The sequence below is a fragment of the Talaromyces proteolyticus genome, assembly GCF_021365285.1.
Source record: "Talaromyces proteolyticus strain PMI_201 chromosome Unknown BGW36scaffold_3, whole genome shotgun sequence".
Classification (NCBI taxonomy): Eukaryota; Fungi; Ascomycota; class Eurotiomycetes; order Eurotiales; family Trichocomaceae; genus Talaromyces; species Talaromyces proteolyticus.
Window position 1 is genome coordinate 808,987 of NW_025764279.1, and position 23,448 is coordinate 832,434.

Below are 23,448 nucleotides of genomic sequence, written 5' to 3' on the forward strand. Positions count from 1 at the left end.
AATTAAGTGAGCTGTTGGCAGGGGAAGCTACCTAAATAGGCGCCGCAACTAAATGCCCCAGCCGCCACCATGCCATTTCGATTGATATCACAAGCCAACCCCCTCACTGTGTCGCTATTCATCTTTCTCTTCTTTTGTTCTTATTTCAAAATGAGGGGCCAATCTGAAAGCACTCAAAGACATCAATTGGATGACAATTCGATGCCAATGCAGCCCCAGTGATATGCTCTTTTCTTTTTGTATGTTACCCCTCTTCGCTTGATATTTCCATAGTTGTAAATGGCTGCAGATTCAGCCTTGTTCGCCGGCAGCCCTCGGCACAGGACATTCACATCTGAGCATTCTCAGCGTGCTATATAACCTCTAGCTGCATCAATTGATATTGCAGAGTTGAAAAAAACTTCTCACATGTCGAGCTGATTGAGAGAAGCTTCTACCATGTCAGCCGTTCCAATGCCTAGGCCTCGAAGCTCGCCTGCTCCGGTAACCCCACAGAGTAGTGCTGGCAAAGTTTTGGAAAAGGAGATAGAGAGCCTCAATAATGACTTTGAGCTTCGTATTCCAAATCCAAAATTCCGTTCTCCAGGTTCGCAATCGCGGGGCAATAGGTCGATAGAGGAACAATGTCACATTTGGCTAAAGGAACTGTTTTGGAAAGATCGTACAGCATTTGATCGCAGTCTTTCAGACTTCAGAGAGCAAATTAATACCAATATCAAAGATGCTAGAGACAATCACTGGGTACATAAGCCAAACCAGGATTCTAGTACCATACCGTCCCGTGATAACTTCCTACGAACGGATGACTACCGGAGAGTATCCGATAGTGATCGCCAGCACAGAGTGGAAGTGCTCTGGAATACTCTCCGCTCGGAACTATGGATTCTCAGAGACGGGGTCGATCCTTCGCAAGATTCTCAAGCTCTATGTCGTCCTCGAAACCTTGCCAATGGGCCTTCCAGGCCCAGTGACAGCAGCAACCAGCATCCTACGGAGGTACCTACGCCTCAACCTAAGAGAAAATCTGATCATGACGAAGAGGTATTTCACACGGCTCCTAACTCCCCAACTCTGCCTACTGAAAGTGAGTATCGGTCTTTGGGAAACCTAGACGAATATAAAGACCCTAATTGGGACGAACCTTATATAAATTCACATATCATGGAAGCAACTGACGGTTTGAATATGGTCGACCAGAGGACTATGAAGTCGAAAAAAAGACAATCTAAAATTACCGATCATATGCTGATCACCAAATTGAGTCGAACTACAGAGAGCAAGCAACCAACAATTGACTTTCAGAAGATCTCGACTTCTCAAACTGGCAATACGTTCACACACAACACTAGTTTTGCAACTACAGTGGACTCCATTTTCGAGCCTCCGAATCAACGCGATCCAGAAACCTCCTTTGCAACTGATATCACCGACCAGCTGGATGAAGCCCTCACAGAGACCGATTCTGTGGAGGGAGTTATGCAGAGCGCAGAGTTCTCGACAATGTTAAAATCCATCGAAGAACAAAACCCGGCATCTTTAGGAACTGAGAACGAGCAAGTCGATATCAAACAGAACATTCTGAATAAACTTCTCCAACACGGTCCATTCTCGAAAAAGAAAACTTTCTCAGCTAAAGTTCCTTTAAGAGCTAAATACGAGCTAGAGCGAGTCAGAATAGAGTGGAATGTCGATCCCATGCAAATTCTCGCAGGAGATAAACCACATGAGCAATATGCTGGTTTCTGGAATTGGCTGGGTGACCTTGGTCAACGCTTGAGTAAGAAACTCCCGGAGAAACCATCTCAGCGGGCGTGGAATTCTGCCATTGATAGATTTCAAGGCGATCGACATTCGGAAGTGGTAGTCATGACTGGTGCTCTTGACTGGTGCACCAAGGGAGAGCCTGGTATATTCAAAATCAGGCTCAACCCATTGAAGATGGAACGCACATGTCGCTTCCATCGTCGCTTTGGATCTGATAGGTTTTTGAGCATAACAATTCCTGCACCGTCACAGTCCTCAAGGCACTTACCCGACAGTCAATCATTCTTTTGTGACACAATCACAAAATGGCTCAGCCACTACGATCATTTTCTCCTTGGTAGAGTATGGCGGGCGTTTTTCATTGATGACTATAAGAATAAAAACAAGTCTAAAAACGGCGAGCCTAGATTTCGGGTGGACTTTTTTGCCGTTGACGGCACAGATTTTAGAAAACTCCCTTCTCCCACCCTTTCTCCATCCGGTGAAAACAGTCACTCACATACACCAATGACGATAGAACAACTTGTTGACTGGCATATTCCGCGTTCACATAACCAACATCAAACTGACTGCAAATTGTTCAACCGGATCAGCCTTGGGCTTTCCAAGACATGGGCGACATCTGTTCTCCGCCCAGATCAGATTAGGAAGCTTCATGATACTCCTGGCCAGCCTGTTATGAATGATGGATGTGCTTTAATGTCCCGGCCACTGGCTCGGGCCATATGTGTAGAGCTAGGTATAGATGGGAACACACCGAGCTGTTTCCAAGGCCGTATCGCTGGTGCCAAGGGCCTCTGGATGGTTGATAGCGACCAGACTGGTGACTCCTCCTGGATTCAGATTTCCGACTCACAGTTGAAAATCAAACCTCATCCTAACGATTTTTTCGGGTTTGTGGATGATGAAAAGGTGACATTCGAGGTTACGGGTTGGGCCAAGCCTCTACGATCATCAGAGCTCAATGCGCAGTTATTAGAAGTGCTAAACCACCGTGGGTTGCCGAGGAATCGTATTTCAGAATTGGCAAGAAATGCAATCAGCGATCTCTACATGGAATTCAAAACTGTTGTAGAGAAAGACAGCATTCCTCTGGCGAGAGCTTTAATACAGAAGATTCGCCCAATACCGGAAGACGGGTTCTCACGGAACGGCATTAGAAGGATTGACGAATGGATCATCCAGAATACTGAAACTGTTATTCGACTGCTGGAAGCTGGGTTTTCTCCTCGAAATTTCATTCCATTAAGAAACCGCCTGAGGATATGTCTGTCAGATACGTTGAATCGATATGTAAATGAGTGTCACATCCCTGTCCCCTTGTCAACGTACGCATATTGCCTCGCCGATCCATATGGCGTCTTGGAGGAAGATGAAATTCATTTTGGTTTTTCCAGTCAGTGGAAGGATTGTCCCGATTTTGAAGATGCCATGGTAGACGGCGTTGATGTGCTAGTTGGACGGACCCCAGCACATTGCCCTTGGGATATTCAAAGACGAGAAGCAGTCTGGAAACACCAGCTTCGTCACTTCAAGGATGTTATCGTCTTCCCTACCAAAGGAGATACTCCCCTAGCTAGTTTGTTATCCGGTGGTGATTACGATGGCGATCGTCCATGGATCTGCTGGGATCAGGGCATAGTACAAAGTTTCATGAATACAACGCCGCCGCCTGAAACGCCGAAACGTGAGACTTTTGGTCTCATATCACACGCGCGCTCCATGGCTGACATCAACTCGATAGAAGATTTTCTCGAAGGCACTTTCCGGTTTAATCTAACCATGTCAAATCTTGGGCGGTGCACTGTAGAGCACGACAAGCTTGTATATGAGGAACCAGAAGGAATCAACTCCCCGAAGGCTCTCGAGCTTGCGGTCCTTCTCAGCTATCTTGTTGATAGCAAAAAGGCAGGCCTTCAGCTCACAGATGAAGCATGGAAACAATACCGAAAGAAAATCAGTCCGCGGGAAAGGAGAACGCCGGCTTATAAGGATGCCGACGCAAAAACGGGCAAACCAGGAAACATCAACGATTTTGTACGATTTGAAGTTGCTTATCATGAAAGAGAAAGAGTTTTGACAGAGTTCAACGCGCTCTGCCAATCTGTAGGAGAGGAAATGCGTGACGAGGATCTTGTTCGTCCATGGAAGACAGTGTTGACAAGAGCCGAGCGAGAAAAAAACGAAGAGGCGAATCCCACCTTATACACGGCTCTGAAATTCTTAGAGACGCAGATCAGCAAGGCCAATCACAATTGGGCTGCAGGGTGTAGTCTCGATATGTCTATATCAGACAAGGTTCAACTTGCAGCGCGTCAGCTCAGTTGGATCCGGCCTCCAGATATCACACATCCATTAGGGCATACATGGCACAATAGCGAGTATGAATGGCGAACGCTATTGGCCTCGGGTGCATATCGCTTATATTGGCGCTCAAAGTTCCCATTATATGCAGCAGGGGAAACACTATGCTGGATAAAGACTGGAAAGGAGCCGGCGCGCCTCGTTCGAGACAACGTCTACGTCAGCATGAAAGTCAACAGCAAAGCGGCACGCCGACTAGCTGATGCGGAGATTGATGATGCGAGCGACGTCGAGCTGGATAACGAAGACTCGGAATTTGATCAGGAATCTGTCATTGATGCCCTCCTTTCTCTAGACAATGACAGCCGACTAGGGTTGCGGTAAACCATATGACTTTTCACAATGCCAAACTACCATCTCATCACCACGGAAGTATTCCACCTTCGATGACTGGATGAACCAAGCTGTTTGAGCAAGAGATGGGAGGATAGCGGCAGGTGCCATTGTCTTATCTGCAGGATTCATTTGTATTTACGGGCTTTTGGTCTATTTTGGGTTTGCAGGAATAATATCCTTTGGAGATCCGCTGGCATTGTACATTTAAGCCAGTCAGTCAGTCTATCATGTTCTGTGTCTAGGCAATTGGATGTTATTTGACATCTCTTCCACAATGCAAGAAGAGGGAATCTCCTCCAAATTGTTGAGTCAGTATAAATCATGTGATTCTGGCCCCTCCCCAACGCGCTAGTCCAGATCAGGGCATTTCACATGCGACGGAGACATCATCCTTTGCCAATCTCAGTCTCTTCCTACAGTCGATGATTAGTATCATTGTGATTCAGCTAGCATGGCTGGTCATCTTTTCCCAATACCCCCCCCGGCCTGAACAGATGAGCGTGGCTAGACCCGAGTTGGGAAATCCCGCGGATTACTCTCCGGGTGAATATTTAACTAATAGTCCATACTGGAGAAGAGAGGGGTAAGTAAGGATGATACCTTGCCTGAACTGCCGGTGCCCCCACGCTGGGCGACCATAATTGTTCGTCGGCAAGGGTGCGCATTTTCACAATTCATCCTGCTATGAATAACATTAGAACACTCACAGCGAGATCCGAATTGCGATTAGAAGACTACTAGTAAGAATTTCTGTTGAGTGATGGCTGTTCGCACGTGAGGCGCCATGATTATCCTCTTATCCAGTATGGATGTTCGGCCCTCGATCCGAGCACCCGCGCTGTCGGCAATAACCACATCACGCAACAGGTCTTTGATATACAGAATTGGCCATACTACAACTTCATAGCAGTACTACTAGTATACTGGTAGTGATGATACAGGGAGTAATAATGCATGGATAATAAATGCACACCGTAGACGCAGAACTACCAGAGCAGCGTCGATCGCGGCGCTGTGTCATATTATTGGCGGCCTCCCCCTTTGTCGTGACTTTCACGTGCAGAGCCTGCCCAGACCAGACATCACCGCCAAATTCGGTCTGCCCCAACGCCCGTCCCCAATAATACTGCACCCAGCCATAACCAGCGTGCCACTGCTCGCTGCCATCTGGATCGGCCAAGTCGCGGCGCCAGTCTCTGCTGTTCAGTCGCTTTCAAATGCAAGCCCCCCAGCCGACCGCCCAACCCACGGGATGGCCACACCGGAACCAGTCACAGGCCCACGCACATGTTCTCGCCCCGAGCTCAACACCACCACCAGTAATGGCACGCTCCATCAACGGTGCCACTGATACCGCCGCTACCTCTACGATGCCTCGTCCTCCACCTCCGCCATCTTCTGCGATGCCGGCCTCCGCTCTGCCCCTTGACTCCCCTAAAACAATGATGGACGTCGATGACGATCGTGCTCGTCGAGCTGCCAGCGTTCTATCAATGGATGATATCGAAGCCGCACAGGCCCTAGAGGGCCTTCGTTCGGGTAAACCCGCACCCTACCTTACCATATTTTGTTGGGCCACGCTGGATGAATGCTGATAATGCTGATAATGTCTATATAGATTTCGTCCATTCTCCGCCTTCCCATCCTACTGCCCTACCACAGGCGCACTCACAACAGCAGCAACTATCCGCTACCCCAAACCAACCTCATAACGGCCACCCTGAACCGCTCCTGTCTCTCCTCACCTCCACGCATCCGCTGATTTCGTCGGCCATCAACGGGTCTATGTCCGCGTATGAGTCCTCCAAGTCATACTCCACGCGGTTCAAATACGGAGCAGAGTTCCTTGAGAGAAACATCGGCTCCCCGGTCGCCAATACCGTGGGCACTGTCTCGCGAAAAACCGGTGTAGAAGGTGGTCTTCGCTGGGCGTTTCAACGACGAGACACAAACGAACTTGGTGAACCAAACAAGCGTCGAAAGACGGAAGATTCAAGTGAGAATACCGACATGGAGAAAACAATGATGCAGCGCGACCGGTCTACTTCTGATACGTCATACTCGGAGACTCTACCCCCATACGACGACCACAAGTCGCCCAGTTATGAAGAAGTCAATAGCAGTGACCAGATGGCAAACGACTCGGCGCAGAACCAGAGGAGCTGGCACAACCGTCTGGTAATCTCGACATCTGGACTAGGCGTGGCCATGAGCGATGAGTCTCTTCGCCGACTAGCTTACTGTCTGAAATGGCTCAAATGGGCAAACGAGCGACTCAACAATGCGGTATTGGCTTTGAAAAACGCGCTACACAAATGGGAAGAACGATCTGCAGACGAGAACTCTTCGCAGAATCGCGCAATGTTGTCGCAGCATATCCAGGCCGTCAGGGAAGATGTTCTGCGCACTTTACGGCAAGTAGTCGATATTGTGTCCAAATACACCGGCGGGGCGCTCCCAGAAAATGCCCGCAATCTAGTTCGTCGTCACCTTGTCTCGCTTCCTCAGCGCTTCAAACTTGCCTCGACTTCGGACTCCTCAGTCGAATCTGGGTCGGCAACTTCTGATGAAGCGACCAGCGCACGTCGCGTGCTAGTGCTCGCACAGGAGGGGCTAGATATGATGACGCAGGTCCACCGCGTTGTTGACGATACCCTCGTAAGCGCACAAACATGGTGTGAACGGTTGAATCGCAAGATGCCAGACCTAGAGAATGGCCAGCACGATGCACCACCAGCAGCGCAAGACAGCCGCTCGATGCCTATGGATATCAAGCCTCCCATTATCGAGACGGCGAATCGGGAGGTTGAAATGACCGATAGCGACGCCGTTTAAACTATACCCACATTCTCTTTATTTTTATTTTATTCTCTCTTTTTCCTTGTCGACTTTGACTCTTTGACAGCGTATTTATTTCGTTGATATATTGGGCTTTTGCAACCTGTTGATATCCCCACATCTGTTATGTCGTTTCGTTGAATTTATTTTGTGTACTATGATTACTACTAGTTTGAAAAAGTAGCTCTGGGGTGTGTTTGCACGAATTTTCCATCTTTTCGGTTGCGATATTTGGAGTATTATGGCGTGGGTAAGTCTGTGACTTAATGATCAACATTGATTGCTAGGTTGATTTTTTTTTCTTTTCGCTGGAATGAAAGACTTGACTGGTATCATACCTTGAAACAATCCTTTTCGAACTTCGTGTGTCATCAATTGATATTATTAGCATGTTATCTATCGATATTTAGCTTACCCTATATTTCGCTATCTCGGTGGTTTCTTTTTCATGACTAATTTGCCTATCTAATTGAGGATTAGGACTCCAAGATTCTCCTTCAACACTGTATTATGATAGGCATGATAAAGCTAATACGTATGAATACCTAACCTCAACAACATCGGCAGTGCACAAAAATAACAAACAACACCGCACTCAGGGTATCAATCACAATCTCAGTTCCAATATCATGCAACAAGCAATGCGGTCTTCCCAGGGTATCTCGGATGCAAAGGAGCACAAGCAGACAAAATCAAACCCAGTCAAAAGAAAAATCAAACTCCTCACACCGCTATATTATTCAGGAACGGGTAGGTAGTAGTAACATCAACGACTGAATCGTTGCAGTAATTCGCCGATCTCTCCTTCCCTGGTTATCGCCAAAGGACCGCCTTTACCAAGTTGCCATCTGTTCCAAGCGATAGTAGCCTGATACTCGGCTTTCGCCAGACCCTCGCGCCGCTGGATCGCGCGCTCTTCCATAATACTCTGAAATCGTTTGTGGGCGGCGCGGACATGTCCTGCTCTTTCGCGCGGGTTGGTTAGCCGGCGGTGCAGGGTGATCTGGGCGGATAATGTGAATTGCTGATTTGGCCAGGGAAGGATGGCGGGTGGTGGAAGTGGGAATGATAGTAGGCCGGGAGGCGAAGAGGCGGCGGTCGATGGAGATGATAAAGGGGAAGAGAACACGGAGGATATTGGGGACGATGGAGGTGTGGTGAATGGGTTTAATGTTGAGGATTCAGACTCTATCACGATGGCTGGAGGGCTCGTAGTGGCAGAAGCTGGCTCCGATGCTGTTTCATCGTCCACAGGAATGGTTTGAACTATTATATCACGCGATTCTTCCTGCGGTCGACTGTTTTGCTGGGCTGTCCAGAGTGCCAGCTTATATTTCCAATAGCGAAAATCATCCATTTCGTCGTTTGTCCGACATAGATTGAGGACGCTGCGTCGATGAATATAATGTTGGTGAATGTGGTAGTCAACGCAATAGAACGCGAATTTCGATTCGTAGCCTTGGTCAATGTCGTCCATACCAATGAAGGCCTTGTTGGCTCGGTTGCGGTCAATGTGCTGCGAGACTAGTTGGAGATATTTTTCTTGCTGAGCTGTGGTCGCGAGATTGAGGTACCCCGGTTCCCAAACCTCTTGTGGCATCTCGTCTGGGGCGATTTCCTCGCGTGGTTGGTTGAGGACGAATGGTGGATCTTCAGAGCGTCGGTAAATACCAAGACGAATGTCTGATTCCATGGCCTCGGGTTCGAAATGCATGGTTTTCTCACAGTGCGGACAGTCCAGAGCTTCTTGCAGAATGTCATTCTAGAGCGTCGTCTATCAGCTCAACTGAACGGGCAATTTAGAATCGTTTCTGTACGTACCATCTCCTGTTCCACACGAGTATGGTCATCCAGCTCTGTGTCTACCATAGTCATCTCGACATCTATAGACTCGTGCTTCTCCACACCTCCAACTCCGCTACTCGTTGTACTAGATGACCCATTAAAGATTTTCATAATCGCTTGCACTTTGCATATGTCACCATAATGGTAGGGTGCGTCTTGGCCGTTTCCAATAAGCGTAAAGTCCATCCAATCCCCAGCTAATCGGTTGAAAATCGGTTGCTTAGAAGAACGTAGTGCGAGTTTTGGGTGTTGGGGTGGCTTGGGTGGATTGAGAATCAGCCTCTGTGGGAGCTTCGATGAATTTGTTGTGTTTCTTTGCGATTTCTTGCTTCTGGGAAAAGACCCTGAAGATCGCTGCTGGTTGGTTGTGGTCTGAATCATGTTGTCGGGTTTGTTTGATTGCACACAGCTGCGATACCTGTAATGAAATCGATAGGCTCTGGAAAAGAATCTCTAGAGATAGGGGAGAGAGACGAGCGGGGGGTTGGAAAAATTAACAGTAGTGTAGTAGTAGCAGTCAGAGGTCCAGAAAGCCTTTCTATACAAATAAGCAAAGAAAGGAAGAAATTGAGTCAACATGAGACAGTATACATGGAGGTGAGTCTATAGACAATGTTTGTGAATAAACACACCCCATATATTGATTCACCAGATGGGGTCTTTGATTATTCAAACACTGATAATAGCCAATGTGAATGTGCTGTGTATTATTTACTTGCCATATCTTGACGAGCATAGCATAGATGAAAGAAGACAATCAGCCATGTTGTTGAGAGCCAGACCAACCACAATAAATGTGCAAATGAGCAAACAAGTTGAGCTTGATTTTGGCGGTTGACTCCCAAGAAATAATTCCTGTCTCCATATTTTACCATGGCTGACTGAATCACATCTATCTAATACCATGGTGCTGCTTTATCAAGTGACAAGACCACTCCTTGACCAAGTCGGTGAGAAGGGCTGGCGACGACAAGATCATTTTTAGGTTGCAAGGTTGGCCCCGGTTACATTTCGCAGGCCAGAACCCGGGTTTGCTGGCGCTGATTGGCGATGCAGCACGAGTCACCAGGCTATCCAAGGTCAGTGGGCGATGAGGGATGCTGTTCCCGTGATTCCGCTGCCTGAAGATGCGGCGGTGGAGGTTCGGTCACAGGACATCGGGACGAAAACGATGCGGAGCAAAAACCAGGTAATAGAATATGCAGAGTTCAAATGGGAATGGTTTTTTAAATAGAGAGCTATATCACGCTTAGAAAGTGGAAGGAGATGCTTTTCTATTGTTCTTATGACGTCATTTGTGTAACAAAATGGTCCGTACGAACAAAACATTTCGGTCTATTTTGTGAGAATTGTATGTCCGTAAGTCTATTGAGGTTGATCGTATATACTCCCCGCTTGCTACGGGTAGAGTCTATATTCTAGTCATCATAACAACAAACAGCCATTTTAAACCCGCGAAATCGGTGTCGCAGTCACATGCTTCTCAAAAGTCGTATCAACCCATCAATCAATATATATATCGTCATGTCATATCGCAAACATTCTGTCGGCAGGTAGAACCGTTTAAGGAGCGGTGTAGCCACCGTCAACAAGGAGGTCGGCTCCCGTGGTGTAGCTGGAAGCATCGCTGGCCAGATACAAGAAAGCACCCTTGAGCTCCTGGGGCTGGCCCTCACGGCCTAGGGGAATCTTGCTCTTCCAGAGATCGTGTGTCTCTTGAGGAATGAAGTTGGAGATCTCCGTGGCGATGTATCCAGGAGAAATGGTGTTGGCGCGGGCGTACTTGGCCCATTCAACGGCAAGAGACTTGACTGTGTTGACGATTAGCAGGCTACTGTAAAACAAGTGTTGCCAAAAGCACTTACCCAGGTGGACAACACCAGCCTTGGCGGCATTGTAAGGGGCTTGAAGCTGAGGAATGTTGACAATGTGACCGCTCATGGAGGCAGTAGCGACGAAGCTGCCATAGGTGAAGTTCTCAAGCTTGTTGCCAGACAGGTCAGTGCCTTCGTCCTTCTGTCGGCGCCAGTGGGCAGCAGCAGCACGAGCACAGTACCAGGTAGCGTCCAGGTCAGTCTGGACAACATCGAGGTAGTGTTGGATAGGGCCATCGACACTGGCGCCTTGGGTCCATGGGATACCGGCGTTGGCAATGAAGATGTCCAGACGGCCGCCGAAGTCACTGACAGCCTGGTTGATGGTGGCCTCGGCCTTCTTCTGGTCGCGGAGATCGGCTTGGTATGCCTTGGCTAAGGAACGTTAGTACACCGGACGGGTCTTCCAGGTGCCTGTCCAACCTACCCTTCACGCCAAACTTCTTTTCGATTTCAGCAGCACGTTCCGGGGCCTTGTCGTTTGTGTTATAGAACAAAGCGACATTGGCGCCGGCCTCGGCAAGACCTTGGGCGACATTGAGACCGATACCAGCACCGGCACCGGTGACGATGGCAGTCTTTCCCTTGAGGGAGAAAAGAGCTAACAAGCTGTTGTGCACTGGAGGCACGGTGTTGTCGTGCACGAAGACAGCGTTCTCGTTAATGGGGGAGCCAGACATTGTGAGTGGTATGAGAGGCAGCACGAGCTATGTGTATGTGTGGGATAACTGGGCGAGGATGAGACGGGAGAGAAGATGAAGAGAGAAAGAGGATCACAGCAGCAAGAAATAGTGTGGGAGGGCAAGGTCGAGATTTAGCTCGCTCGATGGAATTATGGATGGAGGGGCAACGAGCGGTGATCATTAAGCTCGCGCAGCACTGGTTCTGTGGGTAAAGAGCGGGGCAGGATTAGAGCATGGCGCGCGATGTGCGCGGATGGAAGGCCCTTTGGAAAATTCTTCATATCTCGTGCTGAGCGGATGGATTCGGTGGCGTGAGCCAAAGCTTGTCCATCGCAGCTTGCATTTGTTGTTTGTTGGGGTTGCTCCCACGTCCATCTCGCTTTGGCCGTACGGGCGACCACCACGCTACTCGCAGGACAAAGAGTGACCGGCAAGGGGACGGCACTATCAGCATTAGCATCGGCGGAGGCGCCTCAAGCAGCCAATTCCACGCTGCATGGAGTGTGGTGCAGGCGAGCTATCTCGTTGCTGTGTTGGCGAGAAAACGCGATCGGACAGACAGTCGGCCACTCGGCACGTCATCGTCTGGGGGTCCATAATGATAGTAATAATGCCCACAATGGGGACTGTGACGTTTTAGAGGGTCGGTGAGGGGGGATGAAGCCAATCCCATTGTGTCAGACCGGCGCGTCCCTGGGGGCTCGACTGGACCGGAGCATCAATAGGAGGAGTGGGGGATAATTAGGGAGGAAAAATAGGTAGCAGTTAGTGGTAAGCAGGCCCGTTGACACCTGAAGGCCTGAGGCAGGAGACCCGCAGTGGATCCCGGTGGAGCGCTTCCTCGATGATTGTTTTGCGCTGGCGCTGTCAGGTGACGCCCATAGACCATCACCATGCTTTTTCTCTGTTCCTCCTTTTTTGCACTGCGACTTAATAGTAGGAACTGTATATCGATTGATGCTCACCCCCAGACTGCATTTTGAGACTCACATCCACGCTAGCCACTAATTACCCCAGCCCTCCTCCAGTGGCGCTGGCGAGACCAGCCGAGAGTCGGCACTGCCAGCAGCGAGCCTGTACCATTCGCTAAGCTTCTTGTTGGAGGCCTCTCTTTGATGGCGGTGAGAGTTAAGATTATGGGCTGTGTCACGGGGAAAGAAAGTGGGATGCGGATGCAAATCCCCTATACAACAATTCACCGGACCTGGCAGCTCCCTCGACTCCATTGCTAGTAAGCTGGTGTGTAAGTAGGACTATACTCTGGTAGGTAGTATAGTACACAACAATAACAGAGATGAATGAGTGACACAAGGCAACCCCATTCGCATCGGCTTGCCGGCACATTGTCTCGCATCCCTTCCTTCTTTCCTTCTTTCGTTCCTTCCCTCTTACCCCCTCCCAACGAGCGTCTCACTACTCCCACACTACAGCACTAACCAACATGCTAAAATATCACTGCTTCTCTGTTTATAAATGAAAATCCTTATCAGTTGCTTTTCATCATGCTTTCTCCCTATCCGAGCACCAGAAATCACTTTACATCAATGCAACGAAGCATTCCAGTAGAGCAGAGTGTAAACACCAAACGGTGGATGTTCCAGCCTTCAGCATACTACTCAATGGTGATCATTGACGTCTCATCAAACTTGGCAGCCCGTGTTGAGATAAGATCTTCTTGATAGGATATTCCTGATGGGCAGACACAAGGATTCAGCCGCTGGCATCATGGTTGGGAAGAGCCTGAGCGCATTCTTCGCGTTGTGGAGGGTCGACCAGTCCACATTCCACGCCGACAACCAGAAATCCCATATCCCACAACAGCCGGCTCTGATGTGACCTTTCCTCGCCATGAACGGACCCTCAGTGCTGCTTCCTAGTGTCCTAACCCGCCAGGACCCATGTTGTCCTGTCGTTGCGTCCGCCTTCACCAGCTCCCGTCGGCAGACTCGAACAGCATCGTATGAAGCGCCGTGAGCTCCAAGCTCCCATTATATTGCTGTAGCCGAAATTTCCTGTCAGACTGCTGCTCGCTTCGCTCCACTGGTGTATCAGCCCAATTAAACCGACAAGATGATCGGCCTGCCTGTCCTAATTGCCGTCGCGGTCGGAGGCTCGAGCTTGCTCATTGTCGCCGCGATCTTGGGCGTGGTGGTCTGGTGGCGGATGAGACAAGACCGGCTGTCGTTAGCGATGGCTCAAGCTCGTCATGCTACAAGTCACCATGGACAGGTGTGCAGCAGTTTCGTAACAGAGTCTCCAATTGAGTCGCCACTGGCTACATATCCATACCCTTACATGCGCCACGAATATATACCTGTTGGGTCACAGGAAACCCTCCAGCCTTCTATCTCTCAAGTCAGAAACTCTCCACCTCCAACGCTCAAGAAAGAGAAATCCAAATCTATCCGAAGGTCAATATCAAAGTCCTTGTCAAAGAGTCTCTCTATTGGGAAGAGCAGCCAGAAGCAGGTGCACCCAGAGCCTATACCAGTCTCTCCTTTGAATGAAACATTTCCAATGCCCTTCCCAAACGCGAAGGAGAAGGAGCCCAAATCGGCCATCGCAGGCTTATCGGAGCTTCCTACCGAGATCACGCCTAGAAATACGCCGGAAAGAGAAAAACATGATATTATCCAGCTCGAAATGTTAAATAGTCGCCCCGGATCTACTGCATGGCCCCTCCTACAACCAGACCGAATTTCTTCCGTTGCTGGTGGGCAACCTGCGCTTTTGAATCGTTATCCAACGAGAATTCGCAGTGGCAGCATTACTGCCCAAACAGCTGGTACAGCTCCAGAGATGCCCATGCCTCCACTACCCATGGGGCCCACACAACCCTACCAATTATCCCGAGAAGACTCTTTGATGGGTATGTCATCGTTAAGCTTAGAAACAGCCAACAGCTCTATTCTAGATGATGGGCTTCAAAGGTCGATGTCTATGGATGGCGAACACAATACTTCCCCTTCTTTGCCGCCTTGCCCTACCTTTACGCCGTTCAGTCCATATGACATTGTGATCGGGGGCAGTGTTGCAAGGAATTGTGCAGCGCAGAGAAGATCACAGTCACAAAGGCTATCCTCATCTACTGCTCGCCTCACCTATGTATCGACGGATTCCTACAAAGGAGATTCAGATGATAGACATTCTCCTCGACGGAGTTTGACTACGCGAGAAGTGTCGCCCCAATCTTCTGAGTGGGCTAGTGAGCTACCGCGCCGAAGCGAGACCGTCATATCCTCATCTTCTCTGGGTCGTTCAAGCAGCCGCCCATTGAGCAGCGTTTCAGGTGCTAGCCCGAAAACCTATTACTCTACAACTGGACAAGGCCTGTATTCAAGCCAAGAATTTGGTACTCAGAGTAACCGCCAAGGACGGTATTCAATGTATGAAACGCAACAGGGGAGGGAGGAGCACATGGCAAACTTTAGTAAGAGCGTAGGGGACAGACCAAAGTCAAGTCTGACACAGAGTCCACGAGGGGTGAAAGACAGCCCTGGCAAAGGACCATTGCCATCGGCTTTGAAATCAGCCCAGGGCATGCGAAAAGGTCATAGGAGGCAGAACTGTGTGCGAATTTCTATTCATCCACCTATCACATTTGGGGGACCAGCTTTCTCACCCATGCTTGAAGAGCCTGAAGAAGTTCTAGATTTAGATAATGATTTGACGGCTCCAAAATCGCGATCTGAATCAGCTTCACTTCTTGCTACAAAGACAAACTCAAGCCATGATGGGCCCGTTCAGAAGCACGCTCGTCATCGCTCAACTGGGTCTATTCCAGGGGAGCCTTCAATTCTTTCCAATTCGCCTAGCATAAATTCTCGTATCCCTCGCCCGAGCACCTCAAGAAAAAGACCCCACTCGCGAACCAACTCCGCTGATGATGTGTTCATGTCGGAGAATCGGATTATTATACCTGAGCCTAGCTCCGAGGCAATTGTTGAAGAAAATCATACATTATCAAGCACCCCCTCGCCAGAAAAACACCATCCGTTATGGTCTTTGCCTCACTCTAATGAGTTTGCTGGTTCCTCGCCTATCTTTCCCACAAACGCTTCTACAGGTAGTCCCCGACGACCAGGGCCCAAGGGTCCTCGTATTCAACCCATAAAGGCGCAACGAAATACTGTTCCTTCCCCTTCGACCTCTCAGGCTATCGACAATGGTGTTTACATGTTCACTGCAGGAGGACCCAGTGGTGATGAATCCCCGACCTCAAAATTGAAGGGACGATCCTTAGCTCTTGTCGCTTCTCCCACAAGAGATGTTCGTAAATCAATTACGCTTCTTCGTCGGATGAATAGCGACGCTTGGGATGACGAGTCAAAACAATACCGACGAATGGGTCGAAACACCAGTATCAATAAACCCAGGGGCAATAAATTCACAACACCTCCATCAAGCAACCGCAATTCGTTGCTGAGTAACGACAGCTTAACGATTTGGGAAGATGCGAGTGAAGATGACAAATTTACACCGCCACCAGAACGCCGGAAGAAGCATCCATTCAAGACCCTTGAGCGCATTGACTCAGAGGGCACTACTGAAGAATACTTGAACCCGACGACGAGCTCCGATTCATCTCGCCAATCCACTATCCGTCAGGTACCACCGAGCAGCAGTATCATTACCTTCGGAGACCACGATCGTGAAGCTAAAGCAAACAGCGACAGCAGTGATGAGCATGTCCATAAGCCTGCGAAAAGAGTTGCTGTCATGGCAACACCTAACAAAAACCAAGGATATGGAAGTGTTGCGGTCACCCCAGGAAGTCTGTACGACGGTGATGGCTTCCTGAAGGAATGAAAAGATAAAAACATTTAATGTGTCAAGACGTAAGTAACGATATATGAGATACCAATTCCGAGGAAGGCTTTTTGAGTTATTTTTCCTAAAAGCAAATTTATCTCTCGAATATTGCTATATGGACTCTCTTCGATATTCATAAAGCCCGAAGTAAAAATTAATCAATGTATATCATACGCTTTTCTTAACTATTTTTATTCAACCTGGAGCTTTTAGATCTTCAAGACTTCCTTTTTTTTCCGATAATATTACACTTAATCAGTCCTTCTCCATTTCGTCTCATCATCCACTTCCCCATTTTCACCGACCTCTCCGTCATCCCTATCATGCACGTTTCCTGCCCCAGGGCCCAATCCCGGTAAAGTAGGCGGCTCACCTTCACCAATCCAGTTACCTTCTTCGTCAAAATACTCGCCAATATTGTCAGCCGTGATCCAGCCCGAACTTCCATGCATCGGTGGCGGTAACCCGCCATCGGCGGCGCCTGGAACAATTAATCCAGCCTGCAAGAGATCTCCAACTCCCGGTTGCTCAGTACCCTCATAAGCGTCATCATCATCGCCCTCACCCGGTGCAATGGGGTCCGGGTGGAGATTCGAACAAGCCGATACAGCCTGGTACAGCGCTTGTGTCGTGGTCTCTTCTGGTTTTATATCCACGCCCGCCTCCGCTGCCATTTCATCAGATGCAAGCGCAGCAGTCTCGGTGCCCGCAGAATACGAGCCGAGCGCAGCACTCGCAGCTTCGGCGGTAGATGGGGGGACAACGGTGAGGTTGATGCTGTCCTCCTCTTCATCCTCCTCGGCACCAGTGTTGTCGGCTGTAGTTGGGTTCGCGATTTGCATATACAGTCCTTGAACCTCCCCTGCGCCTTCTGGCGTGTCTGGTAAACGGAGTCGTTGAATGGCATGAAGGGAGATGAGTGGGTAAGGAATCGCGACCCCTGCACCAGCGTCAGGCCGGTAGAGGAAGAATTTACTAAGTGAATTCATTAGCTGAGCATTCAATTGCTACGCAAAGAATAAGAATGCTTACTCAGAAGCCACCCAGATATCAACACCGTCAACAGCTATCTCCTTCTCCTCAGAAGCATCATGAGCAGCTCCAGACGCCCCATTTGTCTCGGAGGCTGTTCCGCGCAGAGTGCGCAAAGCCGGTGATCTGGTCAGTTCGCTTTCCAGAATTACGACCTTGCATCGAGTACTGTGGTAGTGTAGGACCGGTGCACCGTCGTAAAATGACTGGGGTGTGCGTGATTGATGTTCCGCCAATGGCGTAAATGAGTTTGCCTGTGGAGGGGTTTGCAGAACTTCCATTGCGGTCTGTACTGAGAATATTTGTGAAGGTTATAACTAGCGGTATAGGATATGGGTAAGGGCAGTGGTTCTTTAAGCCAATTTTGGCATGGAAAGCTCAGGTGAAAAGACAAAACTGCCTCAAATTTAGCTATCTAAGCTCCGTAAAGTCTTTGGAGCTCAACGCCGCACGTGATAAGCTCTGCCCCCCGCATGACGCAGCGGGTAACATTACCAAACAATCAGATCTAGTACTTTCCACCACCACCAGCTCTCGTCAAGCTCAGTTCACAAAGATATTTTGATTTTTCCAGCATTTTAATTTGCAAAGTTTCATGCATGTCTGAATACAAGCTCTCGGCTTCTTTAGAGGGCCACGGTGATGATGTCAGTATATTACGTACTTGCATTTAAACTGTCCATACAATCACTGACCATCGCAGGTTCGCGCTGTGGCCTTCCTAAACTCCAAAGTAGTATCTACAGCTTCACGAGATGCTACGGTCCGCATTTGGAAACAAATATCTTCTCCGCCGCCGACATATGATTGCACCATCGCCTCTCATGGATCAGGCTTCATCAACTCTTTGGCGTACTATCCTCCTACATCCGAGTATCCAGAAGGCCTCATATTCTCTGGCAGTCAGGACACAATAATTGATGCCCGCCAACCATCGAAAGCTTCCGATGATAACGCCGACGCTATGCTCCTTGGCCACGGTCATAATGTGTGTTCTATCGACGTCTGTTCTGAAGGTGAATGGATTGTGAGTGGGAGCTGGGATGCTACGGCAAGGTTATGGAGAGTGGGTAACTGGGCAACCGAGGTTGTCTTTGACGGCCATCAAGGGAGCGTATGGGCGGTTCTTGCATATGACAAGTATACTGTCATTACAGGTTGTGCTGATCGCATCATACGTATTTTCAACACCTCTGGAAAGCTACTCAAATCAATAAAAGATTCACAGGATGTCGTTCGAGCCCTAACCAAGCTTCCCTCAGGTCATCCCTCAGGTGCTCAGTTTGCTTCTGCAAGCAACGATGGTGTCATCAGGCTTTTCACTCTGGATGGAGAATTGGTGAGCGAATTGCATGGACACGAAAGTTTTATTTACTCATTGGCAGTCCTGCCATCGGGTGAGCTGGTGAGCTCTGGTGAGGATCGCACAGTCAAGGTCTGGAATGGCAATCAGTGCATACAAACAATCACGCATCCTGCAATTTCTGTATGGGATGTTGCAGTATGCCGAGAGAATGGAGACATCATCACCGGCGCAAGTGATCGGATCGCCAGGATATTTTCTAGAGATCAAAGTCGGCAGGCGGAGCCAGCTGTCATTCAGCAGTTTGAGAGCGCTGTGAAGGAGTCAGCTATACCACAACAACAGGTCGGGAACATCAACAAAGAGAAGCTACCTGGGCCAGACTTCTTGAAACAGAAATCGGGAACCAAAGATGGCCAGGTACAGATGATCAAGGAGGATAACGGCAGTGTTACAGCACATACATGGTCATCAGCAACACAAGAATGGATCGCCGTAGGAACTGTTGTTGAATCTGCCGGAAGCTCCGGAAGAAAGACACAGTACTTGGGTCAAGATTACGATTACGTCTTTGACGTGGACATTGAGGATGGGAAACCACCGTTAAAGCTACCATTTAACCTCTCCCAGAATCCTTATGAGGTTGCAACCAAGTTCATACAGGACAACGAGCTTCCCATATCGTACCTTGAACAAGTTGCGAACTTCATCACGCAGAATACACAAGGCGCAACACTAGGTCAAACGACAGAGTCGCAGCAAGCAGCTGGTGCAGATCCTTGGGGTCAGGAAAGACGCTACCGCCCCGGAGATGCCGCCGCAACACCACAGGCGCCTCCACCATCATCAATATCTGAGACGCGCCCGAGTGTACTTCCACAGAAATCTTACCTCTCTATCAAGTCGGCCAACATCAAGGTCATCTCGAAAAAGTTACAAGAATTAAACGAGCAGCTCGTGTCTTCCGGAAACAAAGACGTTTCTTTCAATCCACCTGAGTTGGAAGCTGTTCTCGTTCTATGCAACGAATTGGAGAGTAAAGGGATTTTGCCGAAGGAAGCTGCTACTACTGAGCCTGGGATACAGTCAGTTATTAAAGCAGTTACAAAATGGCCAGCTGCGAGTCGACTTCCCGCTCTCGATCTGCTCCGACTTCTTGCGGCTGCAACTCCTGTGACTGCACAGACACTCTACGAGGGGCGAGATGTGATTACTGCGATTCAACATAGCGGGGTATTCGAGAATCCTGTGAATGGCAACAACGCAATGCTCGCGATCCGGCTATTCGGCAACCTCTTTGAAACTTCTCTAGGCCGAGAACTGGCTATACGCAAATTCGACGACTTACTCCGCATGGTATCATCCGTCACGACAAGCTCGAGTAGTGCACCAAATCGTAACATCACGATCGCTGCTACGACCTTGTATATCAATTATGCTGTGTACTTCACGACGGAGGGACGCGCCGAAAGTGCAGATTCTGCGGAACATGCCCTCCAGTTGCTTGACGAACTGTCCAAAATATTCGCAAAGGAAAAGGACTCTGAAGCGGTCTATCGTGGACTTGTTGCTGTGGGAACCCTCATCAGTGAACTTGGGGAGGAGGTCAAGAGTGCAGCGAAGGATATATATAGTCTCAACAGTGTGCTAGGCAAATTGTTGAGCTCGGGCAGCGGACGAGAACCCCGAGTCAAAGGCGTCGTGGAAGAGATTCGAAAGACGCTTTCATGATAATGGCCTCGTTTCATAGATATTGCAAATTATTAGCTCAAAATCATTGGCCTCATAGAACATGGAAATCAAATCAGTTTCATATTCTCAAAAATACCCTCATCATTAGCAATCTAGCATCAAAGCTTCTCATCTGCATTCACCCCAACTTCAACAATCTGGTCGATACCGGCGTACTCTGGTACATCCAGATCATACTTATCCGCAATTGACTTTGTCAAAAACCTGCCTCCGACAAAATGTCTCCCCTTGTACCATTTCACGCACGGCTTCGGTGCCGTCAAACTAATCAACGCGCCCGGCATAAACTTCACTCCAGGGCCTTCCTTTGGCGGGCCTTCCTGGATATCCCATGAACTCGGTGTGTCAACGCTCAGCACGGGGACTTTTGTTTCTTCTAGTTGGCTGATGATAGACGGGAATGGTTCTCGAAGGGGCTTTTGGAATGAGAAGCCAAAGATGGCGTCGATGATTAGATCTGTAGAGTCCACTGCGGCGGTGAAGTCTGCCACGAAAGGGACAGAGAGGTTCTCCAGCTGCGTTTTTAGACGCTGTTGAGTACTGTTAGATAATTATTACGGATATGACGTGTAGAGGAGGCGGTACCGCATATAGTTCGTTCTTGCCCTGCTTTGGGTAGTAGATTGAGGGTGTATAACCGTAGTGCGCTAGATGGCGAGCGGCAACCAGACCGTCTCCTCCTGTAGTGAATGTGAGCTAATACCTACGCGATGAACTGAAGATTGAAGCATACCATTATTTCCAGGGCCGCATACAACAAGAACACGTTTCCCTTTACTCAGAGGATGAAAACGGTAGACTGATACAAGTAACTTATCAGCTGTGTTCTTCCTTTAACATATGTATTCAATTGACGAACCAGCCTGTGACACGGAAAGACCGGCTAATTCCATCAACTGATCTAGTGAAAACCCGCCTACGTCCATCAGGTCCTTATCCAAGGCGGCAGCATCTTTGGATGAGATTGCCTGGAAGATTTTATGAGTGGCTGTACACTTTGAAATCCTAGGTGGATAGCATACCTTGAGAGACATATTTAGAGCTCTGCTATATCGAGAGGAATATCTAATCAACCTTGATGGGTAGGAAGTATGTTTGATTTGTGTCGATGAACGGAACATAAACTTATAATACAGTAAACCAAAGAGCCGGGCACAGGATAGCTTTGATGAGGAAGATGTAAATTACATCATATCGTTGAAACAGTTGATCTGCCCTCTTTCCTACTATGGACGCACGCTATGACAAAATAGGAAAGGCGCAATGCCAAGACTCAAGACTTGAAAGTTGACGGTCGGACTGACAAGAGAATAAAAAGTCAAGCTTCTTCTTTCATCAGCGCCAGACTCGATTGCCATCAATTAAATAGAAATCGATTAATCGGTACACGATGGTCGTCAGAATCCGTCTGTCCCGCTTCGGGCCCCGCCATTCGCCGTTTTACAACATTGTTGTCGCGCAGGCGAGGTACGTTGAAAATTGTTTTATTGTTGCTTTCGGCCTGCCAGTCTGTTCGCCGGTCGATCAATTCAACCCAATTGTCTTCTTGCTATCTCACAAGATGTCACAACTAATGATTCTACAGGTCAGCGCGAGACTCTAAGCCCCTCGAAGTGGTCGGAACGTACAATCCTATCCCGCAGAAGCCAACAAATCTGTCCGAGGAAGAAGCGCGCGTGGCCAAGCCTTTCAAGGAAATCTCTATTGATCGATCGCGGATTAAGTACTGGCTGGGTGTAGGCGCGCAACCGACGGATGGCGTATGGCGGTTGTTGAGCATGGTGGGTACTCCCCTTCAAATATTATACAAGGAGGAGACCTTACTCAGAGATTGTTTTCAGGTCGGACTTTTCGAACCCAAACCGAACAAATATGCCGAGAAGAACTAGCTGGCATACAACTGCAGTTTTCGTTCATCAGGAGCGAAAGGATCGGATGAGAATATCAATTGATCGATTTTGGAGCAGCATTTCATGGCGTTCGGATGGGGTTTCATTGGTATATTTGTATGTACAATCAAAGCAATTCATACCTTCAATGTCAATAAATTGAAGTGCGCGCCGTGGTAATGGCGCGCACATTAATAATTTATATGTGCTGAGGAAATATTATAACCTCGATATCAATACCAACTTTCGAATTGGTGGTCAGAGCAGAGCAACCAGGATATGTGTATCAATTGATGCCGCTAGCTGGCCATTTTACTGATGTTCTTGTCGATTGATGGGACTACACGAATTGATTAAAGTATCAACACATCAGCAATATTAAATGGTAGGATGGCTCAGGATATCAACTGATGAGATTAAGCTGCCACCTGTGCATAAGTGGGCCCACTGTGGCTGCCGGTTAGATAATATTAAATGTATATGTACAGCTGGTGGTGGGGGAGTTGGTAAGATCTCTCAAGTGGATCGTTATGAACTTTGCAGTATGTCTGGTACTCCGTACTACGTAACTATCAGGTGTGACACTGTGAGGTGATCTGCAGGCTTCTGCAGGGCGCGCTGATCTGCGTCGATGTTGCTCGTGTTTCAAAGTGCCGGATCGCTGGGTGTAAGGATCATAAGATAGCCTTAAATAGGATGGGAAATCACGTGCTGGGAGGGCGAGGCAGCAGCGAGGCCAGTGCTGGCTGGCGCGTTATCTGAGTTATCGCGTCGCATTCACATGATCGTGATCATTGATTATAATCATTATTATCCTCCAGATATGCACGCATCATTGCATATCGCATTCTCTAGTAAACACCAACCGAGGCTGCGATTGGCCCCAGAAAGACCGACATTCTTCCACAATCACAGCCAGGAATTTCATGATGTTTATTAGCCTTACGGACTGGCAT

At 48.7% G+C, this 23,448-nt stretch overlaps 9 protein-coding genes across 9 annotated transcripts; 5 read left to right on the forward strand and 4 right to left on the reverse strand.

Moving 5' to 3' along the window:
- The first annotated feature begins 88 nt into the window (after window positions 1-88).
- BGW36DRAFT_105470 (putative RNA-directed RNA polymerase) lies at window positions 89-4,521 on the forward strand. The gene has a single exon (XM_046209193.1). The coding sequence runs from the start codon at window positions 439-441 to the stop codon at window positions 4,450-4,452; it is 4,014 nt and encodes a 1,337-aa protein (XP_046075164.1). The 5' UTR covers window positions 89-438; the 3' UTR covers window positions 4,453-4,521.
- A 1,385-nt stretch (window positions 4,522-5,906) lies between these two features.
- On the forward strand, window positions 5,907-7,299 carry BGW36DRAFT_394598 (clock controled protein (Ccg-8); the record flags this gene model as incomplete). The annotated part of the gene is made up of 2 exons (XM_046217929.1): window positions 5,907-6,003; window positions 6,083-7,299. The coding sequence occupies 2 exons, from the start codon at window positions 5,907-5,909 to the stop codon at window positions 7,297-7,299; spliced, it is 1,314 nt and encodes a 437-aa protein (XP_046075165.1).
- Window positions 7,300-8,068: 769 nt separating this feature from the next.
- Window positions 8,069-9,528, reverse strand: BGW36DRAFT_424093 (uncharacterized protein; the record flags this gene model as incomplete). Its single annotated transcript, XM_046219920.1, has 2 exons — window positions 8,069-9,064; window positions 9,124-9,528. The coding sequence occupies 2 exons, from the start codon at window positions 9,526-9,528 to the stop codon at window positions 8,069-8,071; spliced, it is 1,401 nt and encodes a 466-aa protein (XP_046075166.1).
- A 1,065-nt stretch (window positions 9,529-10,593) lies between these two features.
- On the reverse strand, window positions 10,594-11,841 carry BGW36DRAFT_105499 (putative carbonyl reductase). The gene is made up of 3 exons (XM_046209194.1): window positions 11,449-11,841; window positions 11,013-11,396; window positions 10,594-10,958 (listed from the first exon to the last, which is right to left on the reverse strand). Exons 1-3 carry the CDS (start codon window positions 11,699-11,701, stop codon window positions 10,711-10,713), a joined length of 885 nt encoding a protein of 294 aa, XP_046075167.1. The 5' UTR covers window positions 11,702-11,841; the 3' UTR covers window positions 10,594-10,710.
- A 1,933-nt stretch (window positions 11,842-13,774) lies between these two features.
- Window positions 13,775-16,513, forward strand: BGW36DRAFT_290093 (uncharacterized protein; the record flags this gene model as incomplete). The annotated part of the gene is made up of 1 exon (XM_046210735.1): window positions 13,775-16,513. One exon carries the CDS (start codon window positions 13,775-13,777, stop codon window positions 16,511-16,513), a length of 2,739 nt encoding a protein of 912 aa, XP_046075168.1.
- Window positions 16,514-16,767: 254 nt separating this feature from the next.
- BGW36DRAFT_355946 (regulator of volume decrease after cellular swelling-domain-containing protein) lies at window positions 16,768-17,829 on the reverse strand (the record flags this gene model as incomplete). Its single annotated transcript, XM_046213701.1, has 2 exons — window positions 16,768-17,491; window positions 17,549-17,829. 2 exons carry the CDS (start codon window positions 17,827-17,829, stop codon window positions 16,768-16,770), a joined length of 1,005 nt encoding a protein of 334 aa, XP_046075169.1.
- Window positions 17,830-18,147: 318 nt separating this feature from the next.
- BGW36DRAFT_290443 (putative polyubiquitin binding protein) lies at window positions 18,148-20,582 on the forward strand (the record flags this gene model as incomplete). Its single annotated transcript, XM_046210763.1, has 2 exons — window positions 18,148-18,195; window positions 18,252-20,582. The coding sequence occupies 2 exons, from the start codon at window positions 18,148-18,150 to the stop codon at window positions 20,580-20,582; spliced, it is 2,379 nt and encodes a 792-aa protein (XP_046075170.1).
- Window positions 20,583-20,666: 84 nt separating this feature from the next.
- BGW36DRAFT_371583 (AI-BP family protein) lies at window positions 20,667-21,925 on the reverse strand. The gene is made up of 5 exons (XM_046215391.1): window positions 21,626-21,925; window positions 21,463-21,571; window positions 21,337-21,402; window positions 21,189-21,283; window positions 20,667-21,133 (listed from the first exon to the last, which is right to left on the reverse strand). Exons 1-5 carry the CDS (start codon window positions 21,722-21,724, stop codon window positions 20,702-20,704), a joined length of 801 nt encoding a protein of 266 aa, XP_046075171.1. The 5' UTR covers window positions 21,725-21,925; the 3' UTR covers window positions 20,667-20,701.
- A 68-nt stretch (window positions 21,926-21,993) lies between these two features.
- BGW36DRAFT_289503 (37S ribosomal protein S16) lies at window positions 21,994-22,492 on the forward strand (the record flags this gene model as incomplete). The annotated part of the gene is made up of 3 exons (XM_046210673.1): window positions 21,994-22,070; window positions 22,189-22,384; window positions 22,445-22,492. 3 exons carry the CDS (start codon window positions 21,994-21,996, stop codon window positions 22,490-22,492), a joined length of 321 nt encoding a protein of 106 aa, XP_046075172.1.
- Between the last annotated feature and the right edge of the window lie 956 nt (window positions 22,493-23,448).

Coding starts and splice junctions, on each gene's coding strand:
- BGW36DRAFT_105499 (XM_046209194.1), bottom strand. CDS start 11,701: ATGTCTGGCTCCCCCATTAACGAGAACGCTGTCTTCGTGCACGACAAC. Junction 11,397..11,448: donor AAAGAAGTTTGGCGTGAAGG/GTAGGTTGGACA, acceptor AACGTTCCTTAG/CCAAGGCATACCAAGCCGAT. Junction 10,959..11,012: donor GGCTGGTGTTGTCCACCTGG/GTAAGTGCTTTT, acceptor TCGTCAACACAG/TCAAGTCTCTTGCCGTTGAA.
- BGW36DRAFT_371583 (XM_046215391.1), bottom strand. CDS start 21,724: ATGTTCCGTTCATCGACACAAATCAAACATACTTCCTACCCATCAAGG. Junction 21,572..21,625: donor CTCTAAATATGTCTCTCAAG/GTATGCTATCCA, acceptor AAAATCTTCCAG/GCAATCTCATCCAAAGATGC. Junction 21,134..21,188: donor GCAAGAACGAACTATATGCG/GTACCGCCTCCT, acceptor AGTACTCAACAG/CGTCTAAAAACGCAGCTGGA.
- BGW36DRAFT_105470 (XM_046209193.1), top strand. CDS start 439: ATGTCAGCCGTTCCAATGCCTAGGCCTCGAAGCTCGCCTGCTCCGGTA.